The 18779-nt window shown below is 36.0% G+C and overlaps 1 protein-coding gene across 1 annotated transcript in view; it reads left to right on the forward strand.

The window, feature by feature from the left end:
• The window catches only part of sicily (NADH dehydrogenase (ubiquinone) complex I, assembly factor 6 homolog sicily), a 102474-nt gene that overhangs the window by 21003 nt on the left and 62692 nt on the right, over positions 1 to 18779 (forward strand). The window contains exons 3-4 of the mRNA XM_090390123.1: positions 9769 to 9810; positions 17328 to 17384. Coding sequence (XP_090246249.1) covers positions 9769 to 9810; positions 17328 to 17384 — 99 coding nt within the window. The remainder of the gene's footprint in view (positions 1 to 9768; positions 9811 to 17327; positions 17385 to 18779) is intronic.

Raw genomic sequence — 18779 nt, forward strand, 5'->3', positions numbered from 1 at the left:
AAGAATCCCATCAGCATTGAACTTACTCAAACTATTCAAGGCCTTATACACCTTAATTAGATCACTTCACAGGTGGCTAGCCTCCAGGCACTGCAATTTGCAGAACTTAAGCCTTTCTTGGTAACAGCAACCCTATGTTCCATTCACCAATCTCTTTGCCCTTCTCTGTGCTCATTTCAGCAGCTCTACATCCTTCCTAAAATGAAGCCTTCAGACCTGTATGCAGTTATTTATTTATTTATTTACTTAAGGTGTGGCCTGACCATTGCCCTCTATACACAAGGGGACAATCACCAACTTATCCCTGCTAGCGAAATTCCTCTATATCATTCACAGGACACCATGAGCTACTCTTGTAGCCTATCTGCACTGCTCAGAAAACTTCATATCTGACTGCACAATTACCCCCAGGTCCTTTTCATTCTCCACTACCCTGAGTGTAGTACCACAGAGTTGGTATGTTATTCTGGGGTTACTGCTACTCATATGCAGTACTTTTCATTTGTCAATGTTAAACTTCAGTTGCCACCTCTCAGGCCATCTGCTCAACTTTTCTAGATCCTGTTGCAGTAGTGTACTGGCATTACTGTCATTAACAACCCTTCTAACCTTCATATTGTCTGCAAACTTGTACATTAACCCTGATATACCTTTATCAATATCACTGATAAGTACAGAAAGCAACAAGGGACCAAACACCAAACCCTAGGGGACTCCACTAATAACATTAATCCATGAAGAGCAGTGTCCATTGATTACTATTCTCTGTCCTCTCCCACTCAACCATCCTTTTATCCATAGCAGCAACTTTCCCTTAATGCCATACTGCTTCCCATACTGCTCCAATTTCTACAGCAGTCTTGCATGTACAACAGTATCAAAAGCTTTCCTAAAATCCAAGCATATGATATCAAAATAATTTTTTCCACCCATTTCCCTTGTGACCACATCATAGTATCTAATCAAATTTGTCAGACAAGACTTCCCCTTAACATACCAATGCTGTGTCTGAACTCAGGGCCGTGCGGTAGATTTTCTCATTATGATGCAAGTCTGCGAAATGCCATCCCTTAAATGTTTTTTCTTTAAAATAACTTTTGATTGTGATTTTAAAAATAAACTGCACAAAATGTACGAATACTATTTTTATTTTGAAAATATAAACTATTTTAAAATAATGATATCAACTACAGTTTTACCCTTCTAACTTTAACTTTAGCAAATTCGTTAATTAGGGATGTGTAGTCTAGAGTGGCAGCCAATGTAGATTCAATAGAAATTAATGACAGAATTCTAAGTTTTGTTTGGCTTATTGAACTTCTTAAGTAGTGTTTTATTAATTTTAATTTGGAAAAACTTTTTTCCCCACTAGCTACAGAGACAGGGAGTGTTAATAAAATTCTCAGAGCTACAACAGTATTCGGATACAAAGTAATTAAGTTATTTTGGCACAAATAATTTAAAACATCCAAAGGTTTCATAGAATGTGGTAGCATTCAGGATACATCACGTAATTCTTCTTGAAGATCATTTGCATTTATATCTGATTCATTTTCGACCGAAAGTATTGACTGTACTGGTACAATAATTTTCTAGCATTTTGTCATCTACATCCTTGAGTTTTAAAATGTCATATAAAAACTGAAAATTTTTGCTATGGATTTCCAGAAGCATGAATCGTTCATTCAGAGAATTAAGGGTAATGTCCAGAATATAATTGAAAAAGTTTATTTTAAATTTATTCTCCTCTGTTAAGGGTTCATTGACAGCTTCTTCATAGTCAAATTGACGCTTTTTCCTTCTGGCTCTAACTTCAGTTTCGGCAGGAAATTCTGTACTGTATTCAAGGTTCTCTGCAATCTCATTAGCAGCAATTTTCATTTGATCATATCCAGATTGTCTATAACTTTTCACTTTTTGTATGGTTTCTGATAACATCCTTACCCAATCTGACAAATTTATAGTTACAGATTGCAATAGCTTCGAGACTGAATTTATTTCAAATAAAATATCATGCCAAAGAATTACACCGCATATAAACTTGTAATTTTTAATAATTTTTGCTAACCCTCTTGCTTTAACTTTAGTTTCTGCATCTCTGTTGATGTCTTCTATTATTTGGAATAATGCATCATAGATTTCGTAAAGTTGAAATTGTAAAGGTTTTAACGCATCTACTCTGCTTGACCACCTAGTAGCACTCAATGGTTTTAGAGTTAATTGTGAAACATATTTTTTTAGCACTTCCCAATGCTTTGTAGAACCAGAAAAAAAAGTGTAAAGTTCTTGTACAATAGAAAAAAAAAGTTGTTGTTTCTGTAGAAGAAGACGCTGCATCATTCACAAGTAGATTTAAAGAATGACATGCACAGGGCACATAAAACACCTTGGATATTTTTCAAGTATTCTATTTTGTACACCCTTTCTTACTCCTTTCATATTAGCTCCATTGTCATAGCCTTCTTGTCCTCTAAGCCACTTTAACTCAACACATAACTTTTCCAAATTTGTCAGAATAAGTTCTGTCAAACCCTCTCCGGTTAAATCACTAGCTTCAAAAAAACACATAAAGAATTCTTCAATTTTATATTTATTTTGAATGGACCCAAAAGCGACAACTCTTATTGTTAATGAGAACTGTTCAATATGACTTACGTCTGGGGTACAATCGGCGATTATCGAAAAATATTTAGCGATTTTTGTTATTTCGACAGTTTTGCTTAAAATTACATTTCCCATTAAATTTATCAATTCATCTTGTATATTATTGCTTAGATAAGTCACAGACCATTTATCAGACTCGCATTGAACTTTCTTGATATGTTCTTCCATAACTGGATCAAACTCAGAAAGCAATTCTACCAACTTTAGGAAGTTTCCGTTATTAGGCTGAAGCAAATGTTTAGTTATTCCATGAAAAGCTAAGCATTGTGAGGCCAATAGTCTAATTATTGACATGATTCTTTTTAGAACTCCTCTCCAATGCTAAATTTCCATATCCATAATTCGTTGATATTCAGCGTCAATAGTTTTTTTCCTGCTATAATCGAATGTCCAATTCTTTCCATGCTCTAAAAGCATTTCTGTGATTTACAGACTTTTCGTGCATTGTGAGGGCTCTTATAAGATTTCCCCAGTCAGAATAGCCTTTTTTGGGCCAGTCACTAATAGCAGACGAATTATCAAATAACATACAACAAAAGCAAAAAACGGCATCATTTATAACAGAGTAAATCAACCAACTTCCTTCTCTCAACGACTTCACCATTGCTCAGCACTTTCAAATAATGTGAGGGCAAAAATCTACGCCTTCCTTTATTAATAGGAAACTTGAATTCTTTAATTTGATGTGGACCCCTCTCAACCAGTATTTGACGAGTTTCAGATGACATGCAGAAAGCATTCCATAATGCAGGATCAGAAGGAATTTCGTTTAATATCTGCTGGATGCCACTGCTACTGCTACCCGGCTCTTGATGAACTTCTGATGGTGCTTTTTTTTGGCTCTCTTCAACAACTTCTTCTGGAAGTGATTGGGGCGGCACTGAGTTTTTATTTGCCAAATCCAAAGCAGTTGATGTGGACGTGGACATGGATGGCTCATCTAAACGGGACTTTTGTACTAAGAATTCCTTCATAACATAGCTTAGCTTTCTTCCTTGTTCTTCTTTCTTCTTTCTTTAAGCGTTTCTTTTTATATTGACTTCCAGACAATTTTTTCCTTTTCTGTTCCATACTGTAATAAAAATATTAAATAAAAATTCACAGTCCTTCGCAAAGATGCAACTTTCATTGAAAATGATTAAATATGATGATGCTTATCATGCTATTAAAATAGGGTAGATAAAATAATGATAGAAATGAGTTGCAAAGCTAGTAAGATTTGTAGGTAACAGAACATAATAAATAGATAATGAATATCTGTCAGCTAGCAGCCATTTTGACATATGCCTTTCTTTAACTTGTTATTGTATTGTCTCCACTTCAACGTATATGAATTTGGTAAAAATAGAGCTGTTGTTATTGTTGTTGTTGTTATTTTGGTTTTTAGGAGTATTAGCAACTAAGGCCATATTGCTCCGGGAATATGCGGTGGTCATTCCCTGACCTTTCCGCATCCTCCGTATTTGGTGGTGACGGGCTCGAACCCCGGTCTAATCAAGAAGCGTGTGCTACGCACTGCTGCTCCTTCCCACCTGGCTACGAAGGCGCCTAAAAATAGAGCAATAAATAACGAACGCAAAAGTAGGCAAATGCAAATATTTCCTAAGCAACTCTCTCTCTATCACACACAGAACACAAAAGTAGCCCAATATTACCTAAATAACTCTCTATCTATCACACACAGGCACACGTTCCGCACCTGAGATATACCCAGTCCATGCAAATGCTACTTTTTAATTCGAGTCCCTATTGTCATAACATAATCATTTTCAATGATAATAAGTAATTACAATTGCTGTAAAAAACAATAATTCTCTTACCGGATCCACTTTTTAAACACAAAAATTGAATTAGTATAAATGCAAAAATATTATACTGATATAGATATATTATATATCTGATTTACTGATTTAAACATAGCACAGCCACTTGCCACTTCTCGAGACAAACTAACATTAAGATCAAATATTGTCAATAATTGTAAGTTCAAAGCGGAACTATCAACACGTAACACGTGCAATTGGCTTTTGTGATAATTGTCGCCTCAGCTTTTAGGAGCGGCTGCGCGGTATATTATAAACAAAAATAATAGCTTTGTGCTGTCAGATCAAAAGTCTTTCGGCGAGCACTCGCCAACGATGCACCTTCACCAGAAACCGAAATCAAAGGGTACTGAAAGCGCTTAGGCAGAGGTGTGCGATAAATCGTATACATCAATATCAGAATAGCGTAGAACAATATAGAAAAGCGTTGCGTAAAGGTTTTTAATTATTGAATGGTTCAAATTGTATTTTGATTTCGCTGCTTATGCCACCCCCTTACGGTGCCGCCTGATGTGGTCGCCTCTCTGTATCATAGCAGATACAGAACTATAACTGCAGTCTTGTCTAGATGATCCTGCAGTGCTTCTTTAACCAGTGACTCCATTATTTTCTCTGGTACAGAAGTTAAACTAACAGGTCTGTAATTACTTGTGTCACCCTTTGATCTCCCTTTGTGAATTGGGGACACATTTGTATATTTGCAGTCCATTGGGACCTCCCTGTCCAAGGAAGCTTTCATAATTGTGGCTAAAGGTTTGCTTACTTCCTTTGCTGCCTCCTTTAATATAACTGAAATAATCCAATCAATGCTAGGTGCCTTTCTTATGTTCAGTTTCAACAATTTCTCCTCCACTCTATTCTCAGTTATTACAAAATCATTTAGCTCCCTGCTAGAGTTTGATAAGCTTCTGGCCTCCACTTCCCTACAGACTTCCTCATGTGTGAATGTAGATGCAAAATACTCATTCAGTTTGTCAGCTACCTCAGCAAGATCATTGACAATCGAACCATCCATATCAAGTGGAACAATCTCATTCATCCCCTTCCTTTTAGAGTTTACACAAATAAAGAAGAGCCTTTGCTGTTTTTCTTTGCATCCTTTGCCAAAAATTTCTCATAATCTGCTTTTGCTTGCCTAACCTCCTTTGTGACTGGATTACAGTCTAGCTTATATCTACCAGTCTTCTGTGTCACCTGATAATTTATATGTATCCCATACATTTTTCTTTTCTGCCATGAGTCTCATTAGTTCATCTGACATCCATTTAGGCCTAAACCTTGAATAGTATTTTTTAGTTGGGACAAAAAGACTAGTACCTTCCAAGATTACTTCCCTGAAAGCTTCTCATTTAGAATTTGTTGTTGGTACCATCATCAGTTGGTCTCATTGTGAAGAATTTAAAAACTACCTGAGACCACTGTAGTCACCTTTACAAAAGCAAAAACCCTTCCCTTACCACTGATGGTAGTTACATCTTTAAGTAAATCCCACATTATCACACTGTGATCATTGCAACCTAGTGGTTCCTTTATGTGCAGATTCTTAATGCGTGAAGAATCACTGCTGATAATTATATCAAGAGTATTACTCCCTCTTGGTGCTTCTCGAACATGCTGCTGCTGTAGAAAACAATCATCCAGTAAATCCACAAAAGCATTGCTAGAGTGATCAACCCACAAGTTCCAGTCAATATCTGGGAAGTTAAAATCCCCTATTATAAGACGATCTGATTTAGCGGTCCATTCTATTTCTCTGTACAAAGTCATTAGGTCTATAACACACTCCTACCCTCAATTTTGCTTTCCCAGTGCTTATGTCACACCAAATTGACTCAACATTGCACTGTCTACCAATTTAAACTGGATGCACTTCCTTAGATTTTATGTGTTTCTTAACTAACAGCATATTTCTGTAATATATTGTTGATATTTATGAATGAAATTTGAACTAAACAGATATTAGAAAATATTCATAAAGGAAGACCGATAGTAATTACTCCGTGTGTAATAGAACTTCTTGATAAAATAAATTGATTTTTCATTATTGTTGAACTGTAGCAAGGTTTACATTTGACATCAAATATATTATCAGAAGCTTATAATATTTGACATCAAATATTATCAGACGCTAGGGTTCCCTTTACAAATATCAGTATTGACAAGATGATGCAAGGAAGCAAAACTTATTCAGGCTCAGCCAAAAAAAAAAAGTAAATGAATATACCGATGAGCCAAAACATTATGACCAGCGAGTTGTTATGCAAATCGAAGCAACTGCAGGTGAACTACAGCATGGGTCGGGACACGGTATAAAAAACACCTGATACGGAGCTCCGTTAATCAGTGTTACTCTTGTTCTTCAGATGGGAAAGGCAGCAGACTTAAGCAAGTTTGACAAAGGGTAAATTGTAGAGGTCAGCCATGGTTAGTACCCACCGAAAGTGGAACGAGGAGGGGAAACCCACGAACTGCCAGCGAAGTGTTGGACGACCATGGCTCATTGATGCTCGAGGTGAGCGAAGGCTCTCCCGGATGGTACATGGCAACAGAAGGGCGACTGTAGCACAACTCACCGGTAATTGGAATGCTGGTGATGGAAGTAATATGTCACAACACGTAGTACATCAAACCCTGCTGAAAATGGGCCTGCGTAGCCGCAGGTTGCTTCGAGTGCCCATGCTAACACAGTTCACCCGGCAACAGCACCTACAATGGGTATGCAAGCATCGAAACTGGACCTTGAGTGATTGGAAGAAAGTTGTCTGGTCCGATGAATCATGTTTCCTGTTGCACTATGTGGATGGCTGGGTACATGTGTGTCGTTTACACCTGATACGGAGCTCCGTTAATCAGTGTTACTCTTGTTCTTCAGATGGGAAAGGCAGCAGACTTAAGCAAGTTTGACAAAGGGTAAATTGTAGAGGTCAGGGGAAGTGGTGGTGGTGCTTGGATGCACTGTGGGACGAAAACAAGCTGGTGGTGGCGGTGTCGTGCTTTGGGCGATGTTCTGCTGGGATACCCAGGGTATCCCAGCAGAATGCCCCACCATGTGTCGGGCATTCTGATGTTTACCACCTACCTCGATATCATTGCCGACCAGGTACACCCTTTCATGGCAATGGTCTTCCCCTCTGGCAGTGCTGTCTTTCAGCGGGATAATGAGACATGCCACACCACCCAAATTGTTTGAGACTAGTTCGCGGAACATGAGGAAAACTTCCAGGTATTACCCTGGCCTCCAAATTCCCCAGAGATTAATCCCACCGAGCATCTGTGGTTTGTGTTGTAACAGCAACTCCGATCTGTGGGATCTCAGCCACCAACATTACAGGAGTTAAAGGATCTGCTGGTTGCGTATTGGTACAAGATACCACAATACACGGTAAATTCAAGAAGAAAACAAAGAAAGCTTGCAAATTGGCATCATTACAATAATGTCTCATACTGTTGAACCCTTCACAACAAGTTTCCTAGCTTTGCACTTTTGAATAAGTAATACTTCCCAAATAGAGAAGAATATGAATTGTTACAGTAATGATGCTGTTTGGCAAGTTTTGTTTGCTTTCTTCTTGAATTTACCACATGTTAAAATGATGGCTTTAGTGCAATACCCAATATGTGTTAATAAATTCCTGCATCCAAAGGGCTTGAAGGCTGTGAATGCATTATGTAAATGAATAAAGTAAATATAAAATTTTACTCACTACATTTGCTCATTTCTTCTAATAATTTTTCCAACCCTCTAAATTTATTCAAACTGTGGAAATGGGTAGTTTACTCTTTGATATATTCCACATGTCTATTTCTGCAACTGTCCTTTTTCAGTTTAAATTTATGTCCTCTTGCATGTATACGTGTGCACATGTGTACATGTAATCTTGGAAAGAATAAAAATACTACTAATATTTAGTTTACTTAACCCTTTTAAAGCCCTAAGCACTTCAATTAATTTGTCACACAAATGCCTAGTTTCCAGACACTACCGTTTACAGAACTTTGATCTTTCTTGTTAAGATTATCTGTTTGTTTCTCCTACTAATTTTGTTGCTCCTCTTGCACTCTTTACAATAGATCTCTTGGGTGCCTCCATAGCCAGATGGGAAGGAGCAGCAGTGCATAGCACACGCTTCTTGATTAGACCAGGGTTCGAGTCCGTCACCACCAAATACGGAGGATGAGGAAAGGTCAAGGGAATGACCACCGCATATTCCCAGAGCAATATGGCCTTAGTTGTTAATGCTCCTAAAAACCCAATAACAAACAAACAAACAGAAGATCACTGTCTACTTAAAATATATGCAGTATATTTCTGATGTGGTCCAACCATTTCTTTATACAACAGGATAATCACTTCATAGTGGATTCACCTCTTTTGGTAATGTTATTCAGTTAAAAACAAAATTAGTAAATTTCACTTCAACTCATGAATAACAATGTCTTTTCTAAAATAAGTGTAAGTGCAAGCCTATTTGTGTCTTAGGAGAAAATACAGCATCTCCCCAGACAGCAAGACAGAAATATAATGCAGGATTGGCATTAATTGAATTATTTTAACTCGTGCATTAAAATAAGAAACCCACTACTCCTTTACTGGTTTGCTGCTTTGGATAAATGCAGTTCATTACTAGGATTTATACTCACACACTTTTAATTGGAAGTTTTCCCTCCACACACACTGTTTGGCTGCTCACTTAGACTCAACTTATTATTTACTTTTGGCATGAAGTTGAGGCCTCTAACTATCTAATGACATTTCAGTAAGAATAAAAACAATCTGTCATAGCAATGCTTTAGAGTTTTTTTGTTATTTATTTATTTTTTTTTTTTTTTGTGAATAATGAATTTTTCTCTTTTGGTAATGTTATTTGATTTGAAAACAAGATCATAAATTTTTTATCAACTTTTGGATAATGATGTCATTTCTAAAACAAGTGTAAGTCCAAGCCTTATATATCTCAGAAGACAACACAACATCTCTCAGACAGCAAGAAAGAAATGTAACTCAGAGGTAGCATTAATTATCAGTTATATAAACTCCCGCATTGAAATTATAAACCCTACTCCTTTACTGATGTTTTTTTCTTATTTAAAGAAATAACAGTTATTTTCTCTAATAATTACACATAACAAAAATAAGTTAAATTTTAATGTAAAATTTTTCAAGTTTTTCTCCTCTATTATGATTAATTCTTTTTAAAACTTTTGGTATGAGCAGATGCATATACATATTCTTGTTGCTACACTGTTTAGTAAGAATTTATATTCAATTCATTTTTACTAGGGTCAAAGCACTTATGATCCCATTGCCCAAGAACTAACTAAGGTATGATACCATCTGGATTGATAATTATTAATAGGATTAATATTTCTATATGTGTTATTGTTAAAATAGTAATATTTATACACAAGATATGCCAAAAGCCAGCAGACAAAGCTTATGCTTAAAAAATTACGACAAATATTTATAAATGTAATCTACCGATTGTTTTTTTTTTTCAGGTTATCTGACAATGTGTTCCACATCTAAGCTAACAACTGAAGAAAAAACTCAAATAATCAAATGACATGCGAAATCCGAGAATGTTACAAAGACCACTCTCAGTTTAAGAGAACTTTTAGGAAAACTGAACCTATAAGAAAAACTGTTCTCATCATTTATGCAGTGGGAAGTGTCTACAATCTTTCAAAGTTAGCAGTCCCAGTTTAGTTTCGTCTTCACCCCATAAGTCCCTAATGGTAAAAAAGAAGCTCTCCGGAGTGAGCAATTTCCAGGACTAGTCTCTGGATGATAACAAAACTTTTAATATTAAAGTTTTACTATCCCTCACTACTACATTTCCTTAATGAAGATGATCCTAACTATAGATTGGGATTTGCAGAAACATTTAAACAAAAGTGCAAAGAATGGCCTCGAATGTATGATAAAATTCTGTAGCCTAATGAAGCCATACTCAAATAAATAAGCATGTGAATACACAATTATGTTTCTTATCCCTTAGAGAATCACATATGGCAATATCAGAGGAATTATATGCCCCAAGAATTCGTGCCAGAATTTGGTCAGGAGATGTTTTGGATCTCTCATTGTTGCTCACATGGTCATTGGAGAAAACTACCTAGATATATTAAAAAAATGATATAATTCTAGCCATTGCTCAGAGTTAATCTAAAAGATGTATACTTTTCAGGCAGGATGGTGCCTCTCCCCATATTATGCTAATATTATGCAAAATTTTAATTTTTTGAATTAAGCTTTCTCCGGAATAGTATTAGTATTGTTAGTGGCAAATGATGCAACAAAGCAAGCTACTCATAAAGCATTAGCAAAAAAAAAAAAAAAAGAGAAGAAACCCTTCCCACATCACCTGCCCATCCCCTCCAATAATTTGCCTAATTCTTCCTTGAATTTATTTAAACTACCCACCACAATAACAATAGATAGAAGTTTTCTTCTGGCAATTGACCAACCACTAGCTGAAGGCAAACTTCAAAACATCTATCCATCAACCATCCTTCCTCAATTTGAATTTATGCCCCCTCACGTGTGTAGTTCTGAGCAAGAAGAATGCCATCAGCATTGACCTTGCTCAATCCATTCAGAGCCTTAAACACCTTAATCACCTCACACAGTAAGAAGAAAAATGCCATTAGCATTGAATGCTAATGCTCAATTCATTCAGTCTTAAACACATCAATAACCTCGCAGCACTGTCTAGTCTCCAGAAGCTGCAATATGTAGAACTGAAGCCTTTCTTTGTAAGACCACCCTTTTGTTCCTTCAGTAATTTCATTGCCCTTCTCTGCACCCTTTCAGGCAGATCTATATCCTTCCTAAAATGAGGCCTCCAGACCAGTATACAGTACTCAAGATGCAGCTTAACCATTGCCTTGTACATTGGAATAATCACCTCCTTATCCCTGCTAGCAAGCTTCTTGTATATTATTGACAAAGCCCAATGAACTGACCTTGCATCACATCAGCACTGCCTAGAGAACATTATATCTGATTGCACAATTACCCCTGGGTTTTTTTCATTTTTCACTACCTTGAGTGTAGTACCACAAAGTTGGTATGTTAATCTGGATTTACTGCTACCCTTGTGCACTTTGCATTTCTCAATGTTAAACTTCAACTGCCATCTCAGCCCATTGCCTAATTTTTCGAGATCTTGTTGCAATAACTTACCCAGATTACTGTCATTAACACCCTGCCAACCTTTGTATCATCTGAAAACTTAGACATTAAGCCCGATATACCTTCATTAACATCAGTAATAAAAAAGAAAATAACAATGGGATCAGCACTGAACCTCGAGTACTCCTCTAATAACATTAGTCCATGAAGGATAGTGTCCATTAATAACCACTCTCTGTCTTCTTTCATTCAACCATTCCATTATCCATAGCAGTAAATTGCCCTTAATGCCACATTGCTCCAATTTTTACAGTAGTTTTTATGTGCAAGAGTATTAAAGCTTTCCTGAAATTTTATCTATCCGTCAACCATCCTTCCTCAATTTGAATTTATGCCCCCTCACATGTGTAGTTCTGAGCAGGAAGAATGCCATCAGCATTCTTCTTGATCAGAGACTTCTCGTAACCTAACCAAGAATAACTCACAGGGATTCCTCCTGTGAGTTATTCTTGGTTTGGTTTTTCAGCCCACACAACATGCAAATCAGTCCATGAACACACACTTGTACAAATGTAATATATAAAGTGCAATATGGTCTAAGTTGCTGATGCACCTGAACCCTACAGTAATAGCAACATCTCTGTCAAAATTCCTGTTCATTGAGAATATCTTGTGCTGTTGTGGCAACTTTTTTATACTGTTGAAAGAATGTCATGTCAGACTTTATTACAATCCCTGTTCCCTTTTCATTTTGAACAGTGCCAAGTGCAGTACCCGAGTTGATTATTTAACGTGATATTATATGACCAAGATCACATGACCCTTGCATTTACTTGCATTAAAGCACAATTGCCATTTATTTTTTTGTTTTTGTCTAGGTCTTGCTGTAACACTATTCCCTGGTTCTCAGTTCATCCACATAAGCCTCAGGCTTCTTGCACCATATAGCTAATAATAATATCATCAGCAAGTTTTTACGTGAAACTTGTAATACCAGTGTCAATATTATCAGTGAAAAGTAGAAACAACAAGGGCTTTGGTACAGAACTCTGAGGGTTTTCACATCTCCATTCAGTGCATTGACCATTTATAACTTTGTCTTCTGTCAGTTAATTATCCTTTATTCACAATAGCAACCTACCCAAAATACCACAGTTTTTCCATCTTATGTACAAGATATTCCAGTGGAATCGTGTCAGAAGCCTTCTGAAATATGAGTAAATTATACTAAAGTTGTCTCATGCATTCATTTCCTTTGTGACTGACTGTTAGTATGTAGTTTGGCCAGACAAGATCTTCTCTTCCCTTCACAAAAATGTGTGAATCTGCTATTATTGATAATGAAGTGGTTAAATAGCATGTGAAAAGATCCATGAGTTGTTTCTATAATTTATGGGCCATTTTTTGTGCTATTTAATCACTTTTACTGCAGAACATAATCTTCCACACACGTTAGTCCAATCACGAGAGAAGATGATTTTCTGATTTTGTTGACCATTGTGATATTTCAAAAATGATATCTTTGTGGATCCTGCCTAAACTTTTGCAAAACTATTCATTGATCCATTAGCATTTAGCAAGACACATGATTCAAGAAAGCAAGCTTATATAGCATAATCCAAAAAAAAAAAAAAAAAACCTTATTTCACCCATCCACTTGCTCCAAATGTTTGTCAAGTTCTGCCTTGAATCTATTTAAACTATCAACTTCTACAGCGACATATGGAAGTTTGTTCCAGCAATCAACCACCCTCTGGCTAAAGGCAAACTTCCGCACATCTATCCTACAACCGTCTTTCCTCAATTTGAATTTATGCACTCTCAGGCGATTATTCTAAGCAAGAGTAAGAATCCCATCAGCATTGAGCATGCTCAAACCATTCAAGGCTCAAGGCTTTATACACTTCAATCAGATCATCTTGCAGGTGCCTAGTCTCCAGACACTGTAATTTGCAAAACTTAAGCCTTTCTTCGTAAGAGCAACCCTTTGTTCCATTCACTAATCTTGTTATCCTTCTCTGTACTCGTTCCAACAGCTCTACATCCTTCTTAAAATGAGGCCTCCAGACCTGTATACAGTACTCAAGGTTTGGTCTGACCATTGCTTTATACAAGGGGATAATCACCTCCTTATCCCTGCTAGAAAAATTCCTGTATATCATTGACAAGACACCATGAGCTACTCTTGCAGACTATCTGCACTGCTCAGAAAACTTCATATCTGCCTGCACAATTACCCCAGGTCCTTTTCATTCTCTACCACTGTCAGTGTGGTACCACAGAGTTGATACATTACTCTAGGATTACTGCTTTCCATATGTAGTATTTTACATTAGTCAATGTTAAACTTCATTTGCCACCTCTCAGCCCATCTGCTCAACTTTTCTAGATCCTGTTGCAGCAGTGTACTGTCATTAGTGTCATTAACAACCCTGGCAACCTTCGTATCGTCTGCAAACTTGGACATTAAGCTTGATATACCATCATCAATATCATTTATAAATACAGAAAACAACAATGGATCCAACACTGAACCCTGAGGGACTCCACTAATAACATTAGTCCACGAAGGGCAGTGTCCATTGATTACCACTCTCTGTGTACTCCCACTCACCCATCCCTTTATCCATAGCAGCAATTTGCCTCCAATGCCACACTGCCCCAACTTGTGCAGCAGTCTTCCATGTACAACAGTATCAAAGGCTTTTCTAAGATCCAAATATATGATATCAAAGTTATTCTTTGCATCCAGTTCCTCTGTGACTACATCATAATATCCAATCAAATTAGTCAGACAAGACTTCCCCTTAACAAACGCATGCTGTGTCCAAGCTATAACTGAAGTCTTGTCTAGATGATCCTGCAATGCTTCTTTAACCAGTGCCTCCATTAATTTCCCTGGAACAGAAGTTAAACTAACAGGTCTGTAATTACCTGTATCCCCCTTTGTGGATTGGGTTCACATTTGCACATCTCCTGTCCATGGGTTCTTGAGAACCAGGGAATCCAGGTAGTAGTAGTAGTAGTAGTAACAAATGATGCAAGAAAGCAAGCTTATATAGCATCAGCCAAAAAAAAAAAAAAAAAAAGAACATTTCATCCATCCATGCTCTCCAATAATTTGTCTAGTTCTTCCTTGAATTTATTCAAACCGTCCACTTCCACAACAACAGATGGAAGCCTGTTCCAACAATTAACCACCCCCTGGCTGAAGGCAAACTTCTACACATCTGTCCTGCAACCATACCTTCCTAAACTTAAATTTATGCCCCTCATGTATAGCCTCAGCAAGAGGAAGAATGCCACTAACATTCAGCTTAGTCAATCCATTCAAGGCCTTAAACATCTCGGTTAGGTCACCATGCAAGTGCCTGGCCTCCAGACACTGCAATTTGCAGAACTGAAGCTTTTCTGGGTAAGAACACCCTTTTGTTTCCTTCACTAATCTGGTTGATCTGGTTTGCAGTGTTTTCTTATTGCATCTCTGAGGCAATTAAAAACATTGCATTGTGGATGCTGTAGTCCTTCTAGAAATCTTTGAAGGTCATGCCATTATTAATTCCAGAATAATAAATTTCATTATTCTGGGATTATTACTGCTACTCAAATGTTTATCTATGATAAACTTTATTCGCCATTTTTCAGCCTATCTGCCTAATTTATCTAGATCTTCTTGATGTAACATACCCTGATTAATGTTATTAACCACCCTAATCACCTTTTTATCATTAGCAAACTTGAAATACCTATGTCAGTAAACACATGAATACATTAATAAATATTAAAAACATCAATTAGTCCATAAGGAGCAGTAACAATTTATAACTACTGTCTGTCTCTTACCCAGGGCGGGCCCCAAAATTTTTGGGGCCTTGTTCAAGAATTACTTGCAGGGTCCTGTGCAAAAATAAATCTGGGATATTTTTGTAATAGTGATTTTTTAATTTTTAATTTTTTCAAAATTTTCAAATTTTATAGCTCTTGGAGTGACGATAATGTGGGTAACTAGATATTAAGATGGCAGTACGCTCATTGGTAGAAATGCCAAAAGGAAGTGGATGATATTATTATTTAGACCATTTGAGCGTAAGAGCTCTGCTCCACAGAACCGGTTGAACATGCTTGTGGCTAGCCCTGTTCCTACCACTTAGCCATCCTTTTATCCATATTGGTAACTTTTCCCTAATACACACATTGCTCCAAAATTATACAAGTCATTTCTGTGGAACATATAAGTGATTGATTAAATATAGTTATATACTAGAGATCTAGTTATATATAAGAGATTGATTTAATAGTTTTACTAAAAATGTTGTTTTAGGACCCTGGATCCCCACTTGACAATATTAATCCATTCCAGAGACACCATCATATCGTGAAAATATTGTAATGTGAACCCAATAACACATTGTTTTTTGGTAATTTGTTCCAAAACTTTAGAAGTTGAATTTTTTGCTATATAACTAAGCTATTTATCTCTCTAAAAGGTGATTTTTATCATGGAAATTGTACATATTGATTTAAAAAATTGATTAAAACTAATATATTGATTAAAGCACAACACAAAAAATCACTTCAACTAAAGGATGCAAAAACAAAACATGCAGCCAACACATTTACAAACACTGCTAATTGGCTGAGAGGAAGGACTACGTGGTCTGGTCGAAGACAACCGTAAGCCCATCATAAAGTGAAATAAGTAGGTGCTGGTTAACATGATCACTGGTTAAAAGAATCAGCTACTTTATAGAATCAAATTTCAAAAAATCAATTCAAATCATTAAAATGCACTACACTTTCATCATTATCATATGTTCGGTTATAAAAATCAGTTTTGAACCAGTTTGTGATATTTTTCTAAAGCACATTTATGGAGGTCACTACCATAAAACAATAAAAACAATTTGCAGTTTCTGGTTTATTGGGCTTTTCTGTTGGTGCATTCTATTATAAACAGGTAGTAAACTCGATCTTATTGCATTTGCAATAATACCGATAGCTGGAATTCTGTGGGTTTTTACGATATTATGGTGAAATGTGTTCCCCTTTCCATGAAATCTTCAATCATATAAAAAACATAAATAAATTTTCAAAATCTTCTCTTCATTCCTATTTTTTAAGCTTCGTAAACTTGTTACTCACTTGCATATCTCACTTGCACATTAGTTACAATTGTGCATGCCGTGTTCTTTGTTATTGATTGCTTATATTTTTTACTGTTTTAAATTTTACAATCCCCCAAAAATGTCAGTGAACAGAAATATCAACTAGTTAGTATGTACATATTAATTAAGCTATGTACATACTTAAGTGTACGTAGCTTAATTAATTAAGCTATAGTAAGTGTAAATTTATTTTTATTTTGCTAACCTGTGGATAATATTCCTCCTATTTTCACTTATTAGAATCGCCGTAATAATAATAATAAAATCAAAATTCAATTCGCAAATGTGATCACAATGACAGGCACTTACTACATATTGTATAGTGAATGGTATTTTATTATGGAGAGTCCATCATAAAGTGATTTGATCATATAGTGAACCAATTGTTATATCAGAACAATTCTATATACCACTGTATATAGAATTGTTCTGATATAACTTATAATTAAAAACCTTTTAAAATATCTTTATTATATATCATTTATGTAACATATTTTTAATATGTATTGTCATTTAAAAATTGGCTTGTATTTTTTGTAGGTTATTTCCAGAGTGAAGCTCTCGAAACACTGGTTCCAGCGTCTTATTGATAGTCGGGTTAGTAGGTTTTTATTTCTGAATGCATCTCTGAACTTGGCATTTTCTTCTTGAGAAAATTAAAAATTTTCCTCACATTTTCTATACTAAGTATTTTTGTGTCCAGGGCAAAGTTTTACGTTGTAACATCATCATCATCTGTCATCGTTCCACTGTTCTACAGGTTGCCGTAAGAAGCCTCACCACCGTGCCCTGTCCGTGTACTTCTCTCCGTTGTTGATTTCACTCCAGTTTTCTCCTCTGTCTTAATGACATCGGTCTTACTTTTGAGGCTCCTTTTTCTGTTGAAGGCAATAAATTTAAGCTGCCAAACCTGTCGCAGCCATATAGGAGTGGTAGCTCTTATTTAATGGTGGAGCTTCCTCACCATGCCATAGTTCTATCTGTGTATATACTAAATCAAGAACTTCAGCTTGTATGTTTTGCTGTTCCCTACCTCCTTCCTCCCAGATTCAATCAACCCTTCAACTGTTATCTATTGTAGATATGGAAATTAATAAACAATATTATGCAATTTTATGCTGATTTGCTAGCCACCACTGAACAAGCAGATGGCACTGCTGTAGCTCTTTTAACCCATGAACGAGAAGTCAAAGTGACTGACTTGGTAGAATTACCGTGACCTTGAAACTTTACAAAAATTGATAACTCAGCAACAAATGAATATTTTTAACTACAAATAGGTATTCTGGAAACCTCTACAGCAAATCTATCAAGTAGTACCACTCTTCTGTTAAGAAGTCCCAGCGACTGATCACTGTCCTTAAAAATTTATCAATCTTGAAATTTCCTATGCTTTTCTATACTCAAGGATAATAATAGTAATGGTAGCCATTTTGAAAAACGTTCACAATCAGAAAGTGAAACCACCCTTAGGTCCTAAATATTAGCCTATTCACTCACCAACACTTATTTTATCTAAAATATAACTTCTTTTTGAGCAACACTCCCTAAAACCTTCTTTACTAAACAACTTTGTAGGAGAACAAAATTTAGCTCACATACAGCTGGTGGCACTATTCATAAATTATAAAAAAACATATTCATAAAAAACATAAATATATTAAAAAATATATGAATTAAAAAACTGCATTACTTATTTGGTTTCCTTTTCTTATGATGTCTAGTTCTTAGACACATCAGGGCTTGATTTTTAAAACTGTCAATTGTAAATATTTAAAAAGCATCCGAAAAGCATATTTCAAAGCTGTGCTATCTGTGGCTTTAAAATGAAGTTGATTCTATATTGAAAGCGCAGCAATTGAAAAAAAATTTGAATTTTGGTTTTATTCTTCATTTTAAAATGTTAAATAATCACCACTTGTCCCTATCGTACCTTAGGATCACCATAAAAAGGTTGAAAAGATTGTTAATCTGAATTTAAAAAAATATTCT

The sequence above is a fragment of the Mastigoproctus giganteus genome, chromosome 2, assembly GCF_048544385.1.
Source record: "Mastigoproctus giganteus isolate SK-2022 chromosome 2, ASM4854438v1, whole genome shotgun sequence".
NCBI lineage: Eukaryota > Metazoa > Arthropoda > Arachnida > Uropygi > Thelyphonidae > Mastigoproctus > Mastigoproctus giganteus.